A 21695-nucleotide genomic window follows, 5' to 3' on the forward strand; every position below is an offset into this window, starting at 1 on the left:
TAGCCAACATGCTACCTAGTGCCCTTGTGTAATCTAAGGGCATAAAGGTTAATGAAGCAGAAGTTAGCGGCGGCGATTTAAGGAGAAAACGAATCGTTTTCCACTTGTTAATAGCATTGGTGGTGTTTTTCATCAACTTTAAGGGTAATGTTAATGACGGACGACAGAAGCACTAATTGCTTTATTAGTAGGTAAAGATACCTACTGGATCGTCTCACCTCACGAAAAAAACAGGAAATTACCCGCAAAATATTGAAGAAGAAACCAACAGGAAATAAACTATGTAGTCATCAAATCTATACCTAATAATAAAGTGGCTATTGCTTCCGTCGGAAAATCCATCATGACATTTTTATAAAAAAGCCCCTGTAATTTTTGTTATTAAACCCGCGCTTCATCATTTATCTGCAACACAAAAGGAAAAAAACGATTCGTTGCAAAAATTATACCCATACGCATCGCCTCCTCTCGTCGACCCTGGGCCACCCTGGCTTGTGCCCAGGCCGCCGCCACACCACTCGTCGCCGCGGCCGACCTCAACCGCCACCGCTGTCAATCTCAACCCACCCGCCTTCGCGGTTGTACCTCTCCCCGCTCACTGCCCCCGTTGCGGCGCTCGAGCGCATCGCGTCGACCCTGGTCCATCCCTGGCCTGTGCCGAGGCCGCTGCCACACCACTCGCCGCCGCGGCCGACCTCAACCACCACTGCTGACGATCTCAACCCACCCGCCTCCGCGGTCGTACCTCTGCCCGCTTGCTGCCCCCGTTTCGAAGCTCGAGCACAGCTTCTGGATCAAATCAACGCGACAGCTAGAGCGACTTGGGATGATGCGTCTGCTCGATGCAGAACGGTGGCGGCGCGCGGATAAGGCGCGGCGGAGCGAAGTACTTGCAGGTGGAGGCGGGGCCTCCATGGCTCACACGGGGAACTCCGAGGTTATGGCGCAGCAACGACGACTCCTTATGGCCAGATATAGGCGCCTAACCCTTGCTCCCCTCATCGTATCCCCTCCTACGGCAGAAACTCATCATCTCGTGAGATCCCCTCCCCATGCCTTCAACCTTGTGCCAAGCACCTGCAAGAAATTTTGTTTTGTGGGAATTTGTTTGCTGATGAATGAATGTATTGAATGTAAGATTGTATTGTTGTAGAGAGAGAGAATAGAACACCACCTTCAGTTTGTCATCTGATCCCACATTCTTTACCCCGTGAGTGAAATAACATAACAATCCATTGATCAATTCACGTAGCCTCTTTGTTTTGCTTTGATTGTCCCGCTCAATTTCTTATCATGGTGGAATTAACAATGGACGGGTTAATTTCTCAACAAAACAGGATAGGAGTGACTACATTAGTTAGTTAGCTTAGTATTTTAATAAATCAAAATGATTATAAAAAAATTAAAAACGTGTGGTATTTTTTTCTCCCGTTGCAACACACGGGCCCTTTTGATAGTCAAAACAATAAAAAAGGAAATAAGCTATCCGGCCAGCCAAAGAACCGTAGCTTCGGTCTTCCTTCTGTTGAAAAAAAAGGCTTTCCGTGCTTTGCTCCCAATAATACTACTCGACCGGCCTATAGGCCCACTGGGTTTGCCCCGCATCCTCGAACGTAACGGCCTTTTGCACCTGCTCGCGGCTGCGCGGAGGAGGAGTCTCTCCTCGCTTCCCAGAGAGAGAGAGATTAGTCCCACACTGCTGCTTCGACGTGAGAGCGCTACCAGAGAGCACTATATAAGGAGGGCCGCGGCGTCCATTCAAAGGCACGCAGCTGCGCAGCGGGCACAGAGCGAACTATTCTTTCGCCTTTTACTAAAGAATACCGTGTGCACACTGCAATTAGCAGCATACGCTAATTTTTGAAGGGGTCTCTCTGTCAGGAGGGCCCCACAATTCCAATCCTAAATCTTGCAATGTATTTTCTGTTTCATGATCGGTGGGTGCAACTTGTTGAAAGTTCCCCAGATCAAATATATGTTCTGTTAGGAAATTCTTTGATGGTGGTTCTTCTTAGTTTCTGGGCCCAACAGTTTAAGAATAATTGTTTTCATATCTCTATTATTAAAGGGGTGATGGTTCGCTCCAGCCCCCATGGTTTCCCCCTTTTCTGACGTCTGCCTGCGTAGTCCTAGGCATGACCAAAAGCTAGGAAAAACCAACCCCATGCGTTGCGATCCCATCTCTTCTTTCGCATACTATCCCTTTCGAGAACCGCCTTCCCGCAGCCACACTCAAATCATCGCAACCAGATCCCATCCCTCTCCTTCGCTCCTCGAGCACTCTGTTACGCCTCTGCCGCCGCCTCGTCGAGACCGAACAATGTGAGGCCGGGGAGGAAGCCGGTGGAGGTGCCAAAGAATAAGAGAGGCTTCTTGTGCTCACCAAAGAGAAAATCGTCAAGGACTTTCCTCCCGCATCTCCTCTCACCCATGTCCTCCATCACTGAGGTTTGGAGGGGCGCGATCATGGAAGACCCGACCGGGGCACTATGGTGACCGGCTGCACCAGATCCGGCAGAGCGGAGGGTCCCATCCGCGTCCGAACTAGACGAGCTATGGGCGTGCTCGGCGCGAAGGTTGATCGTTTCAACAATGTGAAGCCTCCTTCCTGTGAGTCAGACAACGACTCTGGTATGGCAAAAATTGTCCCGCCGTTCCATGGACATGCTCAAGCATGCCGTGGCCGTTACCTTCCTTACCATTGCTGTTCCACTCAACACGCAGGACATCGGTGTTTCTCAGGTACATCTATACCTAATAATAAAGAGGCTATTGCTTCCGTCGGAAAACCGACCGCGGCATTTTTATAAAAAAGCTCATGTAATTTTTATTATTCAACCCGCGCTCCATCATTATTTTAATAAATCAAAATGATTATAAAAAAGATTAAAAGCGTGTGGTATTTTTTTCTCCCGTTGCAACGCACGGGCCTTTTGCTAGTATTAATAATGTCAGCACATATGCATGCAACTTACTCATTGTTTTTTTCTTTTGAACAATCAATTTGCTAGATCTAATTCCACACCATAACAACTTGATTGCCTATTTATTTATGGAGTAGATGAATGGAAGCTAGGAAGGGAGCAGATTCAAAAAGTCGGAAGCGTTCAGATGTAGCGTGTAGACACACAATGTTCCATGTTCTTCGTAGCCTTTATTTCTAATTGGATTTCCATGTGTTGCATCGCTCGAACTTTCTTTAGCCCATTTCTGGATCATCCATATGCAGGTTGCATCTCGTATATACTGTTGCTTAGAGGTGAATTTCTCCACTTATGATGTGTTCCATGGACTGATAGAGTGGTTGTTGTCAAGGTGTCCAGAGAATTCAGATTTTTTAGCTTGCATGTCACAAGTTACAACAGATGTTTTTTTACTAGTCTCATATGCAATTCAATCCATAATATTCTTGACAACAATGACATTTTACCTCTAAAGGTTGTAGTTCTTAAGCTATGAAGCGATGTAATTACAAAGAAAGGCGATTTTCTATGCATGATGGTAGCTACACACCCTTCAGTATAAGTGCGTTTTTTGATATACGAGGTGTCGGGTTTCAATGGAATTGGCGCAAGTGCATTTTTGTTGTATATGAATGACCTTTTCTCACTTTTATTTGTCTTTTTTGTTACCATTTTGGCACAAGTGTCTTTTCGTTGTGTAGAAAGGGCGTTTCTCATTTCTCTCGGTATTTTTCCCTTGCCTTTTGACATAATTGCATGTTTGCTTGCCTGGCTGGTCGAAAACCACGATATTTTTGCTATAGAGTCATTTTTCATATTTCATAATAATTTATTAAATTAACTAGAGATAAAAATTGGGGCCATGTGTAGCTACCACCATGGGCAGCAATTTTTTTCTGTAATTACAAATCTTCCTTCTTTTTGGTTCGATATTAACGAGCTATTACGTGATTATGCGTAGGTGATTTTTTTCTGTCACATAGTTCCTTTAGGTGTGTCCTGCTCGTATTAAAAGCAAATAAATAGCATAGTTGTGCTTATGTTTGGCAAGAAAATTGCATGTTATTCACCGATTTCAAGAGATTCTGGATGACCAAGAAGTTTTCTTATATCTATGAAGGCAGACCCAAGATGAACCGAGGTGATTTTACGGGGTCCCTCTTTTTGCATTGTTTTGGTAGGCTATTTGTTTCCTTGAAATTACCACTTTACCTATGAGTATTTTTTCTAATAACACTGATGTTGTATATTTCTTATGGGCTCCCTGATTCAAAGGTTAGCTGGGTTTGATAGCATTTATTGTCTTTATGAGTGCTACCATACAAGCCACACTTCAAAATTTATTTATAAGGTATATTATTTAGCCACTAAATCAAGGCTTATTGGAATAAAATGATTAATTACCTGAATATGTGATTGCAACAGAGAAGTCCAAGAAACTTAGAGACTTTGAGCCCACGGTCAAAATTACAGTCTGAAAGATGGGAAACAGGAGCGTAAAAAACACATTTGGTTATGACACAAATTTCAGAACTGGAATTATTATTTGATCATTTTGCTTTGTGATAACGGAGCGATGGTGTGATGGAGATGAAGCTATAGGTAGAGCTTAGGATTAAGGAGAAGCCTAATGGAGCCAGTCATACAGTAGAGAAAAGTTGGAGACGAGGCCATTTTCTTTACGTTTGCCTAGGATCTATGGATCAATGATCATATGTTAATACCCTTTGATCATTGATAAATTCAGACATGTTTGTTTATCCCGTGCCAAAGCATGGGTATTATGCTAGTCTAGATAGTATATGGACCAAGCAAGTTACAGGCTTACAGCAAAAGAACACACAGTACAGAAGCAAACCAAACGCAAGAAGTGAACCATGAGCCATCGGCTGGCCTCGAGGATTCCACTCCTGCCGGCAGCCGCGGCTCGACCGCTGGTCTACCAAGGTCGGCTCTTCAGGTGTGCAGCAGCAGCCTCTGCTCATCCCCAAGCTTATTGAACTCCTCATCCCCAACTAGTTAACTCCCCTAGGTAATCAGCCCCTGTCACTGACTCAAGTACTTTTCGATTTGGTTTTGCTTCAATCTCTCCGGTCCTTACTCCTTAGTTGATTCCTTGATGTGTTTTATGCGTAACCAAATAAAAATAAAAATATGCAAATCCGTGCTAGTACAGTACTAGTACTCTACCAGGTAGGTACAGTTGGTTCTAAAAGAAAGGATCGTTTCCACCCGACGCGTCGGCTCGCCAGGTAGGTACAGTTGGTTCTAAAAAAAGGATCGTTTCCACCCGACGCGTCGGCCGAACCAACGCGCCGGTCGCCCCCTCGCGCGCTGGCCCAGACAATATTTTTCTCACCCCGCGCGCTTCGTTGGTCAATGGATGCAACATTTTTCGTTTAAATTTGTTGCAACCAGCGCCATTTTTGTTGCAAGCATTTTTTTACTATATTTTGTCCCAGTATAAAAGTTGCATATATGTTTGGTTGCAACTTCAGTTCGTCGGATTTTTCATTACAATCGATGTTTTTTACTTTTGTTACAACCGTGTTAATTTTTGCTACAACCGGCATCATGTTTTGCTGCAACCGTTCACTAAAAAAGTTGCATACACGTCACGTAAATATTTGTTACAACCGGCGTTTGACTTTTGCTACCACGTACCATCAGCTTCGTTTTTTGCTACAACCACGTAGATATTTTTTTGCTACAAATTTTATTTTTTGTTGCAACCGTTGAAAAAATTGCTGCATCGAATCGAAATTTTGCTGCATGGAAAAAAAATGTTGCATGCAGATCCAACGGTGCGGACGCGCGGGGGTTGGTGGATCGTGCGGCCCGCGCGCGGCCGGCCGAAAGTTTGGGCCGGCGCAGATCACTCCCAAAAAAAGGATTAGTATGACACATTATTGATAGGTTAATTTATACCATCGATAAAAAAAGAGAGGCTAATTTGCACCATTTGAGAATTTTCTTGGCAATTCTATCCGGTAAGCCATTCTGTTACTAGTACCGTACTTGTGTACTGTCCTGCTAGCCTGCTACTACTGGCATGCTTTGTACCTGAATTTTTACAATTTGTACTTCAATTATTTGACACGGAAGAATGAAGATAATGGAGAAGTTTTGATAAAGAAACAAGAGATGTCAACGGCACCATCCACGGGCCTGCCACCACCAACAATTCAAGTGATAGTGGCAATGCATCAAAGTTTGTACCAAGACACAATTTTGTAGTGCCTGGACAATTGATTTGAACAAGTTTGTCTTCTCATTTTATAAAAAATGCACCGCAGCCATTTGAATGCTTGCATATATGGAGTGTCCGATGATTTTATTGATGAATATGTCCGTATGAGCGAGTCTACATGCCCACGTACACGTTTTGCAGGGCTGTGATTGTTGTGTTTGACCCTGATCTCATTGATGAGTATGTTCGTATGAGCGAGTCTACATGCCTAGAGTCTACGTACACGTTTTGCAGGGCTGTGATTGCTGTGTTTGGCCTGAGTACTTGAGCCGACTCGTCAAGATACAACCCGCTTGTTGACGATGAATGCCAACAGGGACTTCATAGGGATGCTTGGCAGAATAGACTGCATGCACTGAAAAGTGGAAGAACTGCCCTACCGCTTGGCAAGGGCAGTAAAAGGACCATGTCAGGACTTGCACTATCATATCTGAGGCAGTGGCCTCACAACATCTCTGGATCTAACACTCTTTCTTCGGCATGGCCGGATCATATAATGATATCAACGTGCTTCAACGCTCGACGTTGTTTGCAAGGCTTGCGGAAGGCAACAATCCATCGATGAATATTATCATCAATGGCCACAACTACGACAAATGATACTATCTAGGTGATAGTATCTATCCTCAGTGGATCACTATTGTGAAGATAATCCCCGACCCTGTCAGAGAGAAGAGGAAAAGATTTGCCCAAGAGCAAGAGAGTGCTAGGAAGGACGTCGAGCGTGTCTTTGGTGTTTTGCAATCTCGATGGGACATCATTGATACCCTGCTAGAACTTGAAGCACCAAGAAGTCGTGAAAGGTGATAACATCTTGTGTGATTATGCACAATATAATCGTAGAAGATGAGCGTCCGGAATGTATCTACGATCAAGGGTTTTCAGTTTCAGGATGAGAATGTTGTGCGTGAACACGAAGGGGCGACAAAGTTTGAACGGTTCATCCAATTTCATTATAAAATGTGTGATTAAAAAACTCATATGCAGCTGCAAAATGATTTGGTTGAGCATATGAGGGCTCATGTTGACAACCAATAAATGTATTTTTTTCATATGTATTTAAGACAATTTAATTTTTATTCGCTTTATAAAACTATATTTATTTATTAAAAAACTATGCTTTATTTGATAATGAAACTATGCTATTTATTTATATGCTGCTTGACAAATAATGTAAAACACGTGCATATTTATTAAAAAAAGGCGATCAGCCGGTCATGTCGATAATTATGGGTCACGGACGTTCGACACACTGTCGATCTAGATGTTAATCAAAACGACGAGGAACGGACGGCCGATTCAAACGAACAAAAACACTTGTTTGGATCGGCGCGTTGGATTTGCTGTATTGTGCGGTTGACTATTTGTATTTGTAATACACACAACTTTTCTGGTGGTGTTGGGTCCGTTTGATGGCCATATTGACCGGTGGATCCAGCCTTTCAGGCGCTGATGTGGAAAAAAAGAGCGACTTGGGCACATTTAGCAAGTCGTCGATGCCGTCGTTCAGCGCAAATTTCGTCTCAACAATCCACAGATAACCACACAAACACAAATTAATTGACCACGCGCCCACATGCTTGCTGAACGCTTGCTCGTCCGTCGCACATGACAGCGCGCACGACCAAAAGTCCACATCCGTACGTGAATGCAAAATAACAAAGGGGAAGGTTACACAAAATTCACCGACAGATCGCCGACACGGCTGTTGTTTTTCATCTCTATTTTTGTTGAAGAATGTTTCATTATTGAACAACAATATAGGTTAAAACCACCACAAATTCACACTCGAGCTGGCTCCAAATCATGCATCAGTGTCGACGCAACCAAGCTACATAGCGCCCCCGCCGTTGACGGCCGCCGTCGCCAGCTCCCACGCCTCGAGCTTGGACACCTTCACGGCGCCGGCGCCGTAGTTGAACGCGTACAGCCGGCTGCTGCCCGTCGCGGCGTGCTCCGGGTACACCCTGGCCGTCATGCACGTCCTCCCGCCGTCGCCGAAGCTCTCCACCACCGTGTGATCGATCTGCATCCATTCGTTCGTGCGTTAACGATCTCTGCCTGCTTGGTAGCATGTTATCCGTGCGTAGTAGTTTTTCAAGCCAAAAGGGATTGATTGAACTCACCAGTGTTCTGAGCGAGATGCTCCTGTCCTTCTCCACGTCCACGTCCAGAAATGCGCCGTAGGATGGCTTGTTTATCCCCTCTTTCCTCGACGACCTGCGCATTTTTCAAGCTCGCCATGAAAATTTATGTACTGCCAAAAAACTGTTAGCCTTTCCTAAGATCAGATTTTGGCAGGGGAAAATCACCTTGTCAGGTCGGTGCACATGAGGACCTTGTACTTGCCATCGTGCTTGAACACCCTGAAGAAGACGGCGGTGTGCTCCTCCAGGTCGCCGGAGGCCAAGACCAGCAGCCCGAACGGCCCGACTCCGCCGTGTCCGGAGGCGCCCATCTCGGCGGACAGCCCCTTGGGGTCCTGCAGCCACTTCGGGTCCAGCGTCTCTGCCTCCTCCAGGTTCGGTATCTCGAAGACCGCCTCCACGTCCGCCTGCGAGCTCACGATGCCGGCGATCTCCTTCCTGCCGCCGGCCTCCACCTCCGTCGCCCACTGCAGGCCGACGCGCTTCCTCCTCAGCGTCTCTATCTCCTCGATTGGCCACTGCACCAGCCGCTTCCCGTCGGCGTCCAGCCAGATCGCCCTCGGGAACGCCTGGATGCCGGCCCACCCTCTGGCGACGCCGCCGCCGTCGTTCTCGTCCACCCACGCCCACAGCACGCGCCGCTTGTTGCGGCCGTCGTAGAAGGACTTGGACGCGTACAGGTGGCCGTGGTCGAGCCGGCGCCAGTTGCCGGGGTCGCCGCCGCGCTCGGGCTCCGCCGGCACGAAGGTGTCCGCCTCGTCGTCGTACCGCCCGACCATGTAGTGGTCCTCCTTGGCGAAGTCCGTGAGCTTGAGCACGTGCAGCACCCCGGCGCCGCTCGCGGACACGTCGAGCCCCTCCGCCACGCCGGGCGGCGCCATCGGGAACAGGTCCGGGCACTCGAGCACGGGCACGTCGCTGGCGTGCAGAGGCGCGGCGTTGCGCTCCCAGCGGAGGAAGTCCGCGCTCCGGTACACGAGCAGCGACCCCACGCCGCCGACCTCAGCGACGATGCCGACCCTCCACAGGCCGTCGCGGCCGCGCCACGCCTCCGTGGGGTCACGGAAGTTGTTGCCGGTGACGTCCGCCGGCATGGGCATGACCGGGTTGCAGTCGGGCTTCTCCCACTCGCGGAGGAGCGGGTCGGCGGGGTTCTTGGCGAAGGCCACGTTCTGCACCTGCACCCTGTTGGCGTCGATGCCGGTGTAGAGGATGGCCGGGCGGCCGCCGGGGAGCACGGTGGCGGAGCCCGACCAGCACCCGTTGGCGTCGAACGGGGAGGTGGGGTCGAGCGCGTTGCCGACGTCGGCCCAGTTCACGAGGTCGCCGGAGACGGAGTGGCCCCATGAGAGCGTGCCGTCGCCCCAGGTGGCGCCATGGGGGTTGTACTGGTAGAAGAAGTGGTACATGCCGTTGTGGTACAGCGGCCCTGCCCGTAGAACGGAAAATTACTGTCAGTCCGTCTCTCTGCCATTAATCTTGCACTAAACCAAGATCCATCATTCGCTAACTAACTGACAGCATTTTCCCGTAGTAAGCAGTAGTAATTTCGTCTGAGAAAAGGCGATTTGCTTTGGGAACTAAATGCAAGATTAAGACTCATCCCCATGATACATGATACAATCGACATGTATGGACGACTCAGCAAAACGAAAATAAATCGCACATACCGTTGGGATCTGTTTGGTTTCCGTCGATCCATGGCGTGTTCGTCCAAATCCAGGGACACAAACGAGGATCGCAAAATGGTTAGAAACGACTTGGACAAAATCAAAGTGGATGGGGAGAATGATAACACGATCCACGTACCATTCTGCCAGAACTTGGCCGGCTGGAAGTGGTAGGCTGTCCGGCCATTGCGCGGGTGCTCGAGTCCATCCATGGTGCGGAGCGGGGAAGAAGACAGAGAGAAGACAAAAGCTATGGTTGTTGGTTTGCCAATCGGAGGGGAAGACGGAGACGAGACAAAGCTACTGTTGGTTTGCAGGATCGCAGAGGATTTTATGCCAACTTTATAGCCGTTGGGATCTCGATGTTTAATCCAAGTCAATAAGACTTGGGCCGAGCGGACAGTGACGTTTGGTTTTAAAATTTGGTTTGTTGCAATCCCAATTCCCCAAGTTTAGTCCAGGTCAATAAGGCTTGGCCGCGTGAACAATGTCAAGTGTATTATCGTCCTGCCTGACGCGCTTAGCACTAGCTGGTGACTGGGATGGTTGATGATCAGACGAGACGCTTTGCCTCTTGCTTGCCACAGGAGAGAAGAACACCGCCATCCTCTCTGTTCCGGCGAAACTTCGCAATCACAAAGACTTCAACCCAGCAATTTGTATATAAATCTCTCGCACGAATTCTATATTCCAACATACACCATTCGAGTACGAAAGCATCCCACGTCGTCGAGACTACACGGTTTCACACATTCCATTTTTCTAGGGGTACAATTTTATTGTAGAAGGCTTCCATTATGAAAACGTTTCTATCCGACGCCGTCGATCGAACCGCTGCACCGGACGCACGCGAGCCACGGGATCCATCCCATCCATCAAGCATCCCTCCCCAACCCCGCCGCCGCATGGTATGGCGTCGTCGTAGCTCAGTCCACCCACGCACAACGAAAAAAACGGCGGCATCACAGCTCCTCCACCCAATCCACACCATCGGTCGCCGTCACAGTTGGCCCTCTAACCCCCATAGATCTTCCTCTCCTTATCCATGGCCGAAGGCGTAATTTGCTACATGCTTCAACCGACATCGAAATTTGCTACCACCAGTGTCGCATTTTGCTACATCGCACATGCCGTCGTGATTTTTGTTACAATTGGTGTTTTATTTTGCTACAACCGACGACATGGCGAGCTGTATCCCCTCTCTCAACTGCTCCATGGCCGGCGAAGTTACGTCCATGGCCGAAAGCGTAATTTTCTACTTGCTTCAACCGGCATCGAAATTTGCTACAACCGGCACCGCACTTTGCTACCACCGGCATCACATTTTTCTACATCGCACATGCCGTCGCGATTTTTGCTACAAGCGGTGTTTCATTTTGCTACAACCGGCATAACGTTTTGTTACATCCATCACGACTGAGTTGCGACCCGTGACGGCGGTCGGGGTGCTGCGATCGGCGACCGCCACTACCGGAGCTGCCACCGCCAGCGACGGAGTTGCAACCACAGACGAAAGTTGCTGCATGCATGGATCCGGCGAGGAAAGTTGCTGCATGCATGGATCCAGCAAGGGAGTTGCAACTGCGGGCGAGGACGATGATCAGTGGTGAGGACAACGACCGATGGTGAGGAAGATTACCGGCAGCGACGAGCGAGCGCACGGGGTGGTGCTTCGTGGTTAGTCGTTTTGCCCATCCATGGTGGTGTGAGTGTGGGGAGCATGAGGAAGAAAGAAGACACGGGGAGGAAGTCCCAATCCAACGACTGAATGCGTTCAAATTGGACGGCTAGGCACCGACCGGCCCAAACCTAGTGCCGGCGCGCCGGCGCAGAGTACTGCCCTTCCATTATTCGCACCCTCGATGGTGGCTCTCACGTCGCCCCCACGGACGGCTCGGAAGCAAATCCTAGTAGCCGACCCTAGCAGTCCACCCATCACCCTGTCCTCCCCTCGTTGCCGTCGGCAACGTTCGTCGGGCAAAGCCCGCGCGGCACGGTGGCAACGGGCCCCTTTTTGTCCCCCCGTCCGATGGTGGCTGACGCAGGCTGGTGTTTTCGGCGGGAGCTCGAGCAGCTGCGCGCGCTCGGGGTGGTGCGGTGGCGCGGGCACGTGGGGTGAGGATTTGGCATACAACGCGGGATCTGGTGGTGGGCTGCGAAGGTGGGGCTCGTCTGCTTTGATGATGGGCTATTGAGGTTCACGAGCGACGAGGCGAGGCTGGTGGTGACGCGTTGAGCTACGGGCTGGGCGCGCGATGGCCACGTGGGATGCGGCTTGGGCATGAGCGGGCCACGTGGGACGCGGGCGCACTACGCCGGGTGAGCCCCAGCTAGATCTGCGGAGGGCCTACCGTCGGGTGGGCTCGTGGTAAGCCTTGTTGCATAGGAGAGGGGTCAAACGAGAGCGAGCTTTTTGGCTGCGCATGGGCTCTAGATGCGTGTCGTCGGTCATCGGCTTATTAGGCTGCAAGGGGCGGTATGAGGCAGATCAGGCCACGGCGTCCTGTTCTGCGAGTGGCTGCGATGACCATGGAGGGGCCGACGGTTATGCAACACAGACAGGTGGCAGCGATGGAGACGTGGGTCCCGGTGTCCAAATCTGGTGGCTTCGGTGGATATTTGGGCGCATGGGGCCAGCGTCCATTAGGTGCGTGTGTGCGGTGGTGGTCTTGCTCCGGTTGGTGGTTGGAGGTGCAACTGTTGGAAATATGCCCTAGAGGCAATAGTAAAATGGGTATTATTATATTTCCTAGTTCATGATAATTGTCTATTATTCATGCTATAATTGTATTAACCGGAAACCGTGATACATGTGTGAATATATAGATCACAATGTGTCCCTAGTGAGCCTCTAGTTGGCTAGCTCGTTGATCAATATATGATCATGGTTTCCTGATCTTGGACATTGGATGTCATTGATAACGGGACCACATCATTGGGGAATGATGTGATGGACAAGACCCAATCCTAAGCATAGCACTAGATCGCGTTGTTCGTCGGCTAAAGCTTTTCTAATGTCAAGTATCATTTCCTTAGACCATGAGATTGTGCAAATCCCGGATACCGTAGCAGTGCTTTGGGTGTACGAAACGTCACAACGTAATTGGGTGATTATAAAGGTGCACTACGGGTATCTCCAAAAGTGTCTGTTCGGTTGTACGAATCGAGACTCGGATTTGTCACTCTGTGTGACAGAGAGGTATCTTTGGGCCCACTCGATAATTCATCATCATGTTGAGCTCAGTGTGACTAAGGAGTTAGCCACGGGATGATGTGTTACGGAACTAGTAAAGAGACTTGCCGGTAACGAGATTGAATAAGGTATGGGGATACCGACGATCGAATCTCGGGCAAGTATCATACTGATAGACAAAGGGAATTGCATAAGGGATTGATTGAATCCTTGCCATCGTGGTTCATCCGATGAAACCATCGTGGAACATGTGGAAACCAACATGGATATCCAGACCCCTCTGTTGGTTATTGGCCGGAAAGATGTCTCGGTCATGTCTGCATGTATCCCGAACCCGTAGGATCTACACACTTAAGGTTCGATGACACTAGGGTTATAGGGAAATAGTGTATGTGGTTACCTAAGGTTTTTCGGAGTCCCGGATGAGATCCCAGACGTCACGAGGATGTCCGGAATGGTCCAGAGGTAAAGATTTATATATAGGAAGTCCTGTTTTGGTCACCGGAAAAGTTTCGGGCTCATCGATACTATACCGAGAGTGCCGGGAGGGTGCCGGAGGACTCCCGGTAGGGGTGTGACGACCAAAGGACTTCATGGGCTGTTAGAGGAGGTGGACCAGCCCTTATTGGGATGGCCAAGGCGTTCCCTAAAGGCCCATGTGGCTAGGGATAAAGAGATAAGGCAAAAGAGGATTTATAAGGAAGGGATCCACCTCCCTTGTGGGAGGTGGACTCCTCCCTAGCTCGGCCGAACCTCTCCTCCTTGGAGGAGGGGCCAAGGCAACCCTCCCTCTCTCTCCTCCTATATATACTTGAGGTTTTGGCCCTTCTCAGACACATAATTGATCTCTTCACAACGCAATCATACTCCTCCTCCTCCTCGTCCTCCGTATTGCTTAGTGAAGCTCTGCCGGAGTACCACGTAGCTCCACCGTCACCATGCCATCGTGCTGCCAGTGCTCTTCCCCAACCTCTGCCTCCTCCTTGCTGGATGAAGGAGTGGGTTACGTCACTTGGCTGCATGTGTGTTGAACGCGGAGGCACCGACGTTTGGCGCATAGATCGGAATTCACGCTCCTGAGGTCCCGTCCTCCCGAGGCACCGCTCGAGCCGCTGCACGCTTGGTCTTCGGCCTCGTTCCTCGTCGCAGTTGAATCCTTAGGCCCGGCATCCCTCCGTTAGTACGCGTGTTTTTAATTTATTGTTAGTTTGGCATGAAACCAAATGACCCCCATCCGGGCCTGTGAGGTACTTAGCTCGTGGGGTTTGCACCGGTCCCTTCCGTAGCTCCTGCTCTGTAGAAAGGGTGGGATGGAGACCCTTTTGGCCTCCTATGTTTGTGGGCCCTGGTCCCGCTCCTTATGACCGGCGAGGCTCCGGAGGCTCGATGCTCAAGAGCCCCCTTTGGCGCTTGAGCGATTCCTCTTCCCGTTTCTTTGGTCATCACCCCAGGGTGCCCCGAGGCCTCCTCGGACTCTTTGTGATGATATCGTGCTTCGATCCGGACCCCTGAGCGAGAGTCGATCGTCGAAAATGTTTGCCCCTGGGACGACAAGTCCTTGCTTTCGCTCCTTGGCCCCTAGGGGCGGTACGGGGCATGCAACTCCTTAGAAAATCTAGAAAGAGAGGCTTCAAAGCCGAAAAGCGCAAGAGGAAATTTCACCGCCCCTTTTGTTTTTAAAACATCAACTTTTAAAACTGACAGGTTTAAGTCCGGCAGAAGATAGTTCGAAATCCAGGAAGAAGCAAGCAAACGTCGCGTCCCGCATCTAGGCTGGCATATTCATTGGTGGACTGTGTTGGTTTCCTTGCCAGTTGCGGCCATAGTCATTGGTAGACTGAGTTGATTGCCTCCGTTTCCTCCCCAGCACGGAGCGTAGGGCTTCCACTAGGCGTGGGATGGACCCTTGATACGTCCATTTTGCATCATGTTTTCATGTTGATATTTATCGCTTCTTGGGCTGTTATTTTACTTCACGGTACAATACTTATGCCTTTTCTCTCTTATTTTACAAGGTTTACATGAAGAGGGAGAATGCCGGCAACTGTAATTCTGGCCTGAAAGTGGAATAAAGTTGAGATACCTATTCTGCGCAACTCCAAACGCCGTAAAAATCAACGAGGATTTTTTTCCGGATTTATAAAAAATACCGGGCCGAAGAAGCACCAGAGGGGCGCCAGCAGGTGGCCACAAGCCTGCACGGCGCGACCACCCCCCAGGCTGCGCCATGAGGGCTTGTGGGCAGCCTGCTGGCCCACTGGCCCCCTCTTCTGCTATATGAAGGGTTTCGACCAGGAAAAAAAATCAGGGAGGAGCTTTTTCATGGATTCGCCGCCGCCACGAGGCGGAACTTGAGCAGAACCAATCTAGAGCTCCGGCAGGACGATCCTGCCGGGGAAACTTCCCTCCCGGAGGGGGAAATCATCGCCATCGTCATCACCAACACTCCTCTCATCGGAGGGGACTCGTCACCATCAACATCTTCATCAGCACCATCTCATCTCCAAACCCTAGTTCATCACTTGTAACCAATCTCCGTCTGGCGAATCCGATTGGTACTTGTAAGGTTGCTAGTAGTGTTGATTACTCTTTGTAGTTGATGCTAGTTGGATTATTTTGTGGAAGAGTTTATGTTCAGATCCTTGATGCTACTCATTACCTCTCTCGTCATGAATATGATAATGCTTTCTGAGTAGTTACTTTTGTTCTTGAGGACATGGGATAAGTCATGCTAATAGTAGTCATGTGAATTTGGTATTCGTTCGGTAATTTGATGTGTTGTATGTTGTTTTTCCTCTAGTGGTGTTTTGTGAACGTCGACTACATAACACTTCACCATTATTTGGGCCTAGAGGAAGGCATTGGGAAGTAGTAATTAGATGATGGGTTGCTAGAGTGACAGAAGCTTAAACCCTAGTTTATGCGTTGCTTCGTAAGGGGCTGATTTGGATCCACTAGTTTAATGCTATGGTTAGACTTTGTCTTAATTCTTCTTTCGTAGTTGCGGATGCTTGCGAGAGGGGTTAATCATAAGTGGGATGCTTGTCCAAGTAAAGGCAGTACCCAAGCGCCGGTCCACCCACATATCAAACTATCAAAGTAAGGAACGCGAATCATATGAACATGATGAAAACTAGCATGACATAAATTCCCGTGTGTCCCCGGGAGCGTTTTTCCTCCTATAAGACTTTGTCCAGGCTTGTCCCTTGCTACACAAGGGCTTGGGCCACTTTGCTGCACCGTTGCTACTTTCGTTACTTGTTGCTTGCTACGAATCATCTCACCACACAATCACTTGTTACCGATAATTTCAGTGCTTGCAGATATTTCCTTGCTGAAAACCATTTGTCAGATCCTTCTGCTCCTCGTTGGATTCGACACTCTTACTTATCGAAAGGACTACGATTGATCCCCTATACTTGTGGGTCATCAAGACTCTTTTCTGGCGCCGTTGCCAGGGAGTGAAGCACCTTTGGTAAGTGGAACTTGGTAAGGAAACATTCATATAGTGTGCTGAGATTTATTGTCACTTGTCACTATGGATACTAATGCTTTGAGGGGCTTGTTCGGGATATCTTCACCTCGAACGGAAGCACAAATAGTTGCTCCTCAACCTGCTGCACCTACTGAAAGTTTTTGCTTTGAATTTCCTCCAGGTATGCTTGAGAAACTGCTGGCTAATCCTTTTACAGGAGATGGAACATCACATCCAGACTTGCATCTAATCTATGTAGATGAAGTTTGTGTTTTATTTAAGCTTGCAGGTTTTCCCGAGGATGAGGTCAAGAAGAAGGTATTTCCTTTATCTTTGAAGGATAAGGCGTTGACATGGTATAGGCTATGTGATGATACTGGATCATGGGACTACAATCGGTTGAAATTGGAATTTCATCAAAAGTTTTATCCTATGCATTTAGTACATCGTGATCGGAATTATATTTACAATTTTTGGCCTCGTGACAAAGAAAGCATCGCTCAAGCTTGGGGGAGGCTTAAATCAATGCTATATTCATGCCCCAATCATGAGCTCTCGAGAGAAATTACCATTCAGAACTTCTATGCTCGGCTTTCTCATGATGATCACAACATGCTTGACAGTTCTTGTACCGGTTCTTTTATGAAGAGAGATATTGACTTCAAATGGAATTTATTGGAGAGAATTAAACGCAACTCTGAAGATTGGGAGCTTGAAGTAGGTAAGGAGTCAGGTATGAATTTCACGTTTGATTGCGTTAAATCCTTTGTTGAGACAAATACTTTTTGTGACTTTAACGCTAAGTATGGACTTGACTCTCAGATAGTAGCTTCATTGTGTGAATCATTTGCTGCTCCTATTGATCTCCCCAAAGATAAGTGGTTTAAATATCATCCTCCTTTAGAAGTCAATGTAGTTAAACCCACTCCAGTTGAAGGGAAAGTCATTGCCTATAATGATCCTGTTGTTCCAAGTGCTTACATTGAGAAACCACCTTTCCCTGTTAGGATAAAGGATCATTCTAAAGCTTCAACTGTGATACGTAGAGGCGATATTAGAACACCTACACCCCCTGAGCAAATTAGAGTTGAACCTAGCATTGCTATTATCAAAGATCTTTTGTCCGACGATGTTGAGGGACATAATATTCACTTCTGTGAAGATGCTGCTAGAATTGCTAAACCTCACGTTAGAGACAAACATAGGCCTGTTGTTTCTGTTAAGATAGGAGATCATTGTTATCATGGCTTATGTGACGTGGGTGCTAGTGTTAGTGCAATACCTCAATCCTTATATGATGAAATCAAGGACGAGATTGCACCTGTTGAGATAGAACCTATTGATGTCACTATTCAGCTTGCCAATAGAGATACTATCTGCCCTGTGGGAATTGTTAGGGATGTTGAAGTCTTGTGTGGTAAAACAAAGTATCCTGCCGATTTCCTCGTTCTTGCTACCGCACAGGATAGCTTTTGTCCCATCATATTTGGTAGACCCTTTCTCAATACTTTCAATGCTCATATTGATTGTGAGAAGCAAACTGTCACTGTTGGCTTTGAAGGTGTGTCACATGAGTTCAATTTCTCTAAGTTTGGTAGACAACCTCATGAAAAGGAGTTTCCTAGTAAGGATGAAACTATTGCTTTAGCTTCTATTGCCGTGCCCCCTACTGATCCCTTAGAGCAATACTTGCTTGAGCATGAAAATGATATGCATATGGATGAAAGGGATGAGATAGATAGAGTTGTCTTAGAACAATATCCTATCCTTAAGAATAATCTGCATGTTGAACGGCTTGGGGATCCACCCCCACCAAAGGGTGATCCTGTGTTCGAGCTTAAACAGTTGCCTGATACTCTTAAGTATGCCTGATATATCCTGTTATAATTAGTGCTAGCCTCTCAGAGCATGAAGAAAAGAAGTTACTAAAAACTCTGAGGAAGCACCGTGCTGCTATTGGATATACTCTTGATGATCTTTAGGGCATTAGTCCTACCCTATGCCAGCACAAGATTAAAACTGATTCTGATTTCAAACCAGTTGCTGATCATCAAAGGAGATTAAATCCTAAGATGAAAGAAGTAGTGAGAAAAGAAATACTAAAGCTCCTGGAAGCGGGTATTATCTATCATGTTGCTCATAGCGATTGCGTGAGTCCGGTGCATTGCATCCTGAAGAAGGGAGGCATTACCGTTGTCCCTAATGATAAGGATGAATTGATCCCACAGAGGATTATTACTAGCTATAGGATGGTGATCGATTTTAGGAAACTGAATAAAGCCACTAGGAAAGATCATTAACCTTTGCCTTTTATCGACCAAATGCTAGAAAGGCTGTCCAAACACACACACTTCTCCTTTCTAGACGATTATTCTGGTTTCTCCCGAATACCAGTTGCACAATCTGATCAGGAGAAAACCACTTTCACCTACCCTTTTGGTACCTTTGCTTATAGACGTATGCCTTTTGGCCTATTTAATGCACCTGCCACCTTTCAAAGATGTATGATGGCTATATTCTCTGACTTTTGTGAAAAGATTGTTGAGGTTTTCATGGATGACTTCTCCGTTTATGGGTCTTCCTTTGATGATTGCCTCAACAACCTTGATCGAGTCTTGCAGAGATGTAAAGACACCAATCTTGTCTTGAATTGGGAGAAGTGTCACTTCATGGTTAATGAAGGCATCGTCTTAGGACATAAAATTTCTGAAAGAGGTATTGAAGTCGATAAGGCTAAGGTTGATGCAATCGAGAAAATGCCATACCCCACATATATCAAAGGTATAAGAAGTTTCCTTGGTCATGCTGGTTTCTATAGAAGGTTCATTAAAGACTTCTCTAAGATTTCTAGGCCTCTTACCAATCTCTTGCAAAAGGATATTCCTTTTGTTTTTCACGATGATTGTGAGGAAGCCTTCGAAATACTTAAGAGGGCTTTGATAACTGCACCTATTGTTCAACCACCTAATTGGAACTTACCTTTTGAGATCATGTGTGACGCTAGTGATTATGCTGTTGGCGCTGTTCTAGGGCAAAGATTCGATAAGAAGTTGAATGTTATTCACTACGCTAGTAAAACTCTAGACAGTGCCCACAGTAACTATGCTACTACGGAGAAGGAGTTTTTAGCAGTCGTGTTTGCATGTGAAAAGTTCAGGTCTTACATAGTTGATTCCAAAGTCACTATTCACACTGATCATGCTGCTATTAAGTACCTCATGGAGAAGAAAGACGCTAAACCTAGACTTATCAGATGGGTTCTCTTGCTACATGAATTTGATTTGCACGTTATCGACAGGAAGGGTGCTGATAACCCCGTAGCAGATAACTTGTCTAGGTTAGAGAATGTTCTTGATGACCCACAACCTATTGACAATAGCTTTCCCGATGAGCAATTGAATGTCATCATTACTTCCCGTAGTGCACCGTGGTATGCTGATTATGCAAACTATATCGTTGCCAAATATATACCACCTAGTTTCACATACCAGCAAAAGAAGAAATTCTTCTTTGACTTGAGACATTACTTCTGGGATGATCCTCACCTTTATAAGGAAGGAGTAGATGGTGTTATTAGATGTTGTGTACCTGAACATGAACAGGGACAGATCCAACAGAAGTGTCACTCCGAGGCCTACGGAGGACACCATGCGGGAGATAGAACTGCACACAAGGTATTGCAATCAGGTTTCTATCGGGCCACTCTCTTCAAGGATGCCCGTAAGTTTGTCATGTCTTGTGACGAATGTCAAAGAGTAGGTAATATCAGTAAACGTCAGGAAATGCCTATGAACTATTCACTTGTCATTGAACCCTCTGATGTCTGGGGCTTTGATTATATGGGACCTTTTCCAAAATCCAACGAGTATACTCACATCTTAGTTGCTGTTGATTACGTTACTAAGTGGGTAGAAGCTATCCCCACTAGTAGTGCTGATCACAACACTTCTATTAGGATGCTTAAAGAAGTTACTTTCCCTAGATTTGGAGTCCCTAGATATCTGATGATTGACGGTGGTTCACATTTCATTCATGGTGCTTTCCGTAAAACGCTTGGTAAGTACGATGTCAACCATAGAATTGCGTCTCCCTATCACTCTCAGTCCATTGGTCAAGTAGAGCTAAGCAATAGAGAGATTAAACTAATTCTGCAAAAGACTGTCAACAGGTCTAGAAAGAATTGGTCTAAGAAGCTCGATGATGCACTGTGGGCTTATAGAACTGCCTATAAGAATCCCATGTGCATGTCTCCGTACAAAATGGTGTACGGTAAAGCATGTCATTTACCTCTTGAGCTAGAGCGTAAAGCTTATTGGGCAATCAAAGAGCTCAACTTTGATTTCAAACTTGCCGGTGAGAAGAGGTTATTTGACATTAGCTCGCTTGATGAATGGAGAACTCAGGCATATGAGAATGCCAAGTTGTTCAAAGAGAAGGTTAAGAGGTGGCATGATAAGAGGATACAAAAGTGTGAGTTCAATGTAGGTGATTATGTCTTGCTATATAACTCTCGTTTAAGATTCTTTGCAGGCAAGCTTCTCTCTAAATGGGAAGGTCCCTATGTTGTTGAGGAAGTATATTGTTCCGGTGCTATCAAGATCAACAACACGGAAGGTAATTGTCCGAGAGTGGTAAATGGGCAGAGAATCAAGCAATATATCTCAGGTACTCCCATAAATGTTGAAAGCAATATTATCAATACCATAACTCCAGAAGAATACCTAAGGGATATTTATCAGCCTGTTTCAGACACCGAAAACGAAGAGGTATGTGATTCGGTAAGAAAACAGAGTCCAAAACTTTTCCAGCAGGAATTTTTCTCCATTTTGGAATATTTGAAAAAAATACAAAAATTGGAAGTAGTCCGGAAAGTGCGCGAGGAGGCGACAAGCCTGCACGGCGCGGGCCCACCCCCTGGCCGCGCCGTGAGGGCTTGTGGCCACCTCGTGCGCCTCCCGGACTCCGTTTTCGTGCGGGGTACTCCCGTTTGGTCTGAC

General features: G+C 47.3%; 1 protein-coding gene and 1 non-coding gene across 2 annotated transcripts; one reads left to right on the forward strand and one right to left on the reverse strand.

The window, feature by feature from the left end:
- Positions 1–1770: 1770 nt before the first annotated feature.
- Positions 1771–1888, forward strand: LOC123433651. Its single transcript, XR_006624990.1, has one exon. It is a non-coding gene; the product is annotated as a U5 spliceosomal RNA (small nuclear RNA).
- Positions 1889–7894: 6006 nt separating this feature from the next.
- Positions 7895–10355, reverse strand: LOC123430924 (beta-fructofuranosidase, insoluble isoenzyme 7-like). Its single transcript, XM_045114754.1, has 5 exons — positions 10170–10355; positions 10031–10039; positions 8526–9789; positions 8340–8433; positions 7895–8239 (listed from the first exon to the last, which is right to left on the reverse strand). The coding sequence occupies exons 1-5, from the start codon at positions 10240–10242 to the stop codon at positions 8045–8047; spliced, it is 1635 nt and encodes a 544-aa protein (XP_044970689.1). The 5' UTR covers positions 10243–10355; the 3' UTR covers positions 7895–8044.
- Positions 10356–21695: the final 11340 nt, after the last annotated feature.

The sequence above is a fragment of the Hordeum vulgare genome, chromosome 2H (genome assembly GCF_904849725.1).
Source record: "Hordeum vulgare subsp. vulgare chromosome 2H, MorexV3_pseudomolecules_assembly, whole genome shotgun sequence".
Lineage (NCBI taxonomy): Eukaryota > Viridiplantae > Streptophyta > Magnoliopsida > Poales > Poaceae > Hordeum > Hordeum vulgare.

Bases quoted from the DNA above. Each gene is read 5' to 3' on its own strand.
- LOC123430924 (XM_045114754.1), bottom strand. From the start codon at position 10,242: ATGGATGGACTCGAGCACCCGCGCAATGGCCGGACAGCCTACCACTTC. The intron at 8,434-8,525 runs GTGATTTTCCCC...AAAAATGCGCAG, and splicing joins ATGTGCACCGACCTGACAAG to GTCGTCGAGGAAAGAGGGGA. The intron at 8,240-8,339 runs GTGAGTTCAATC...GAATGGATGCAG, and splicing joins GCATCTCGCTCAGAACACTG to ATCGATCACACGGTGGTGGA.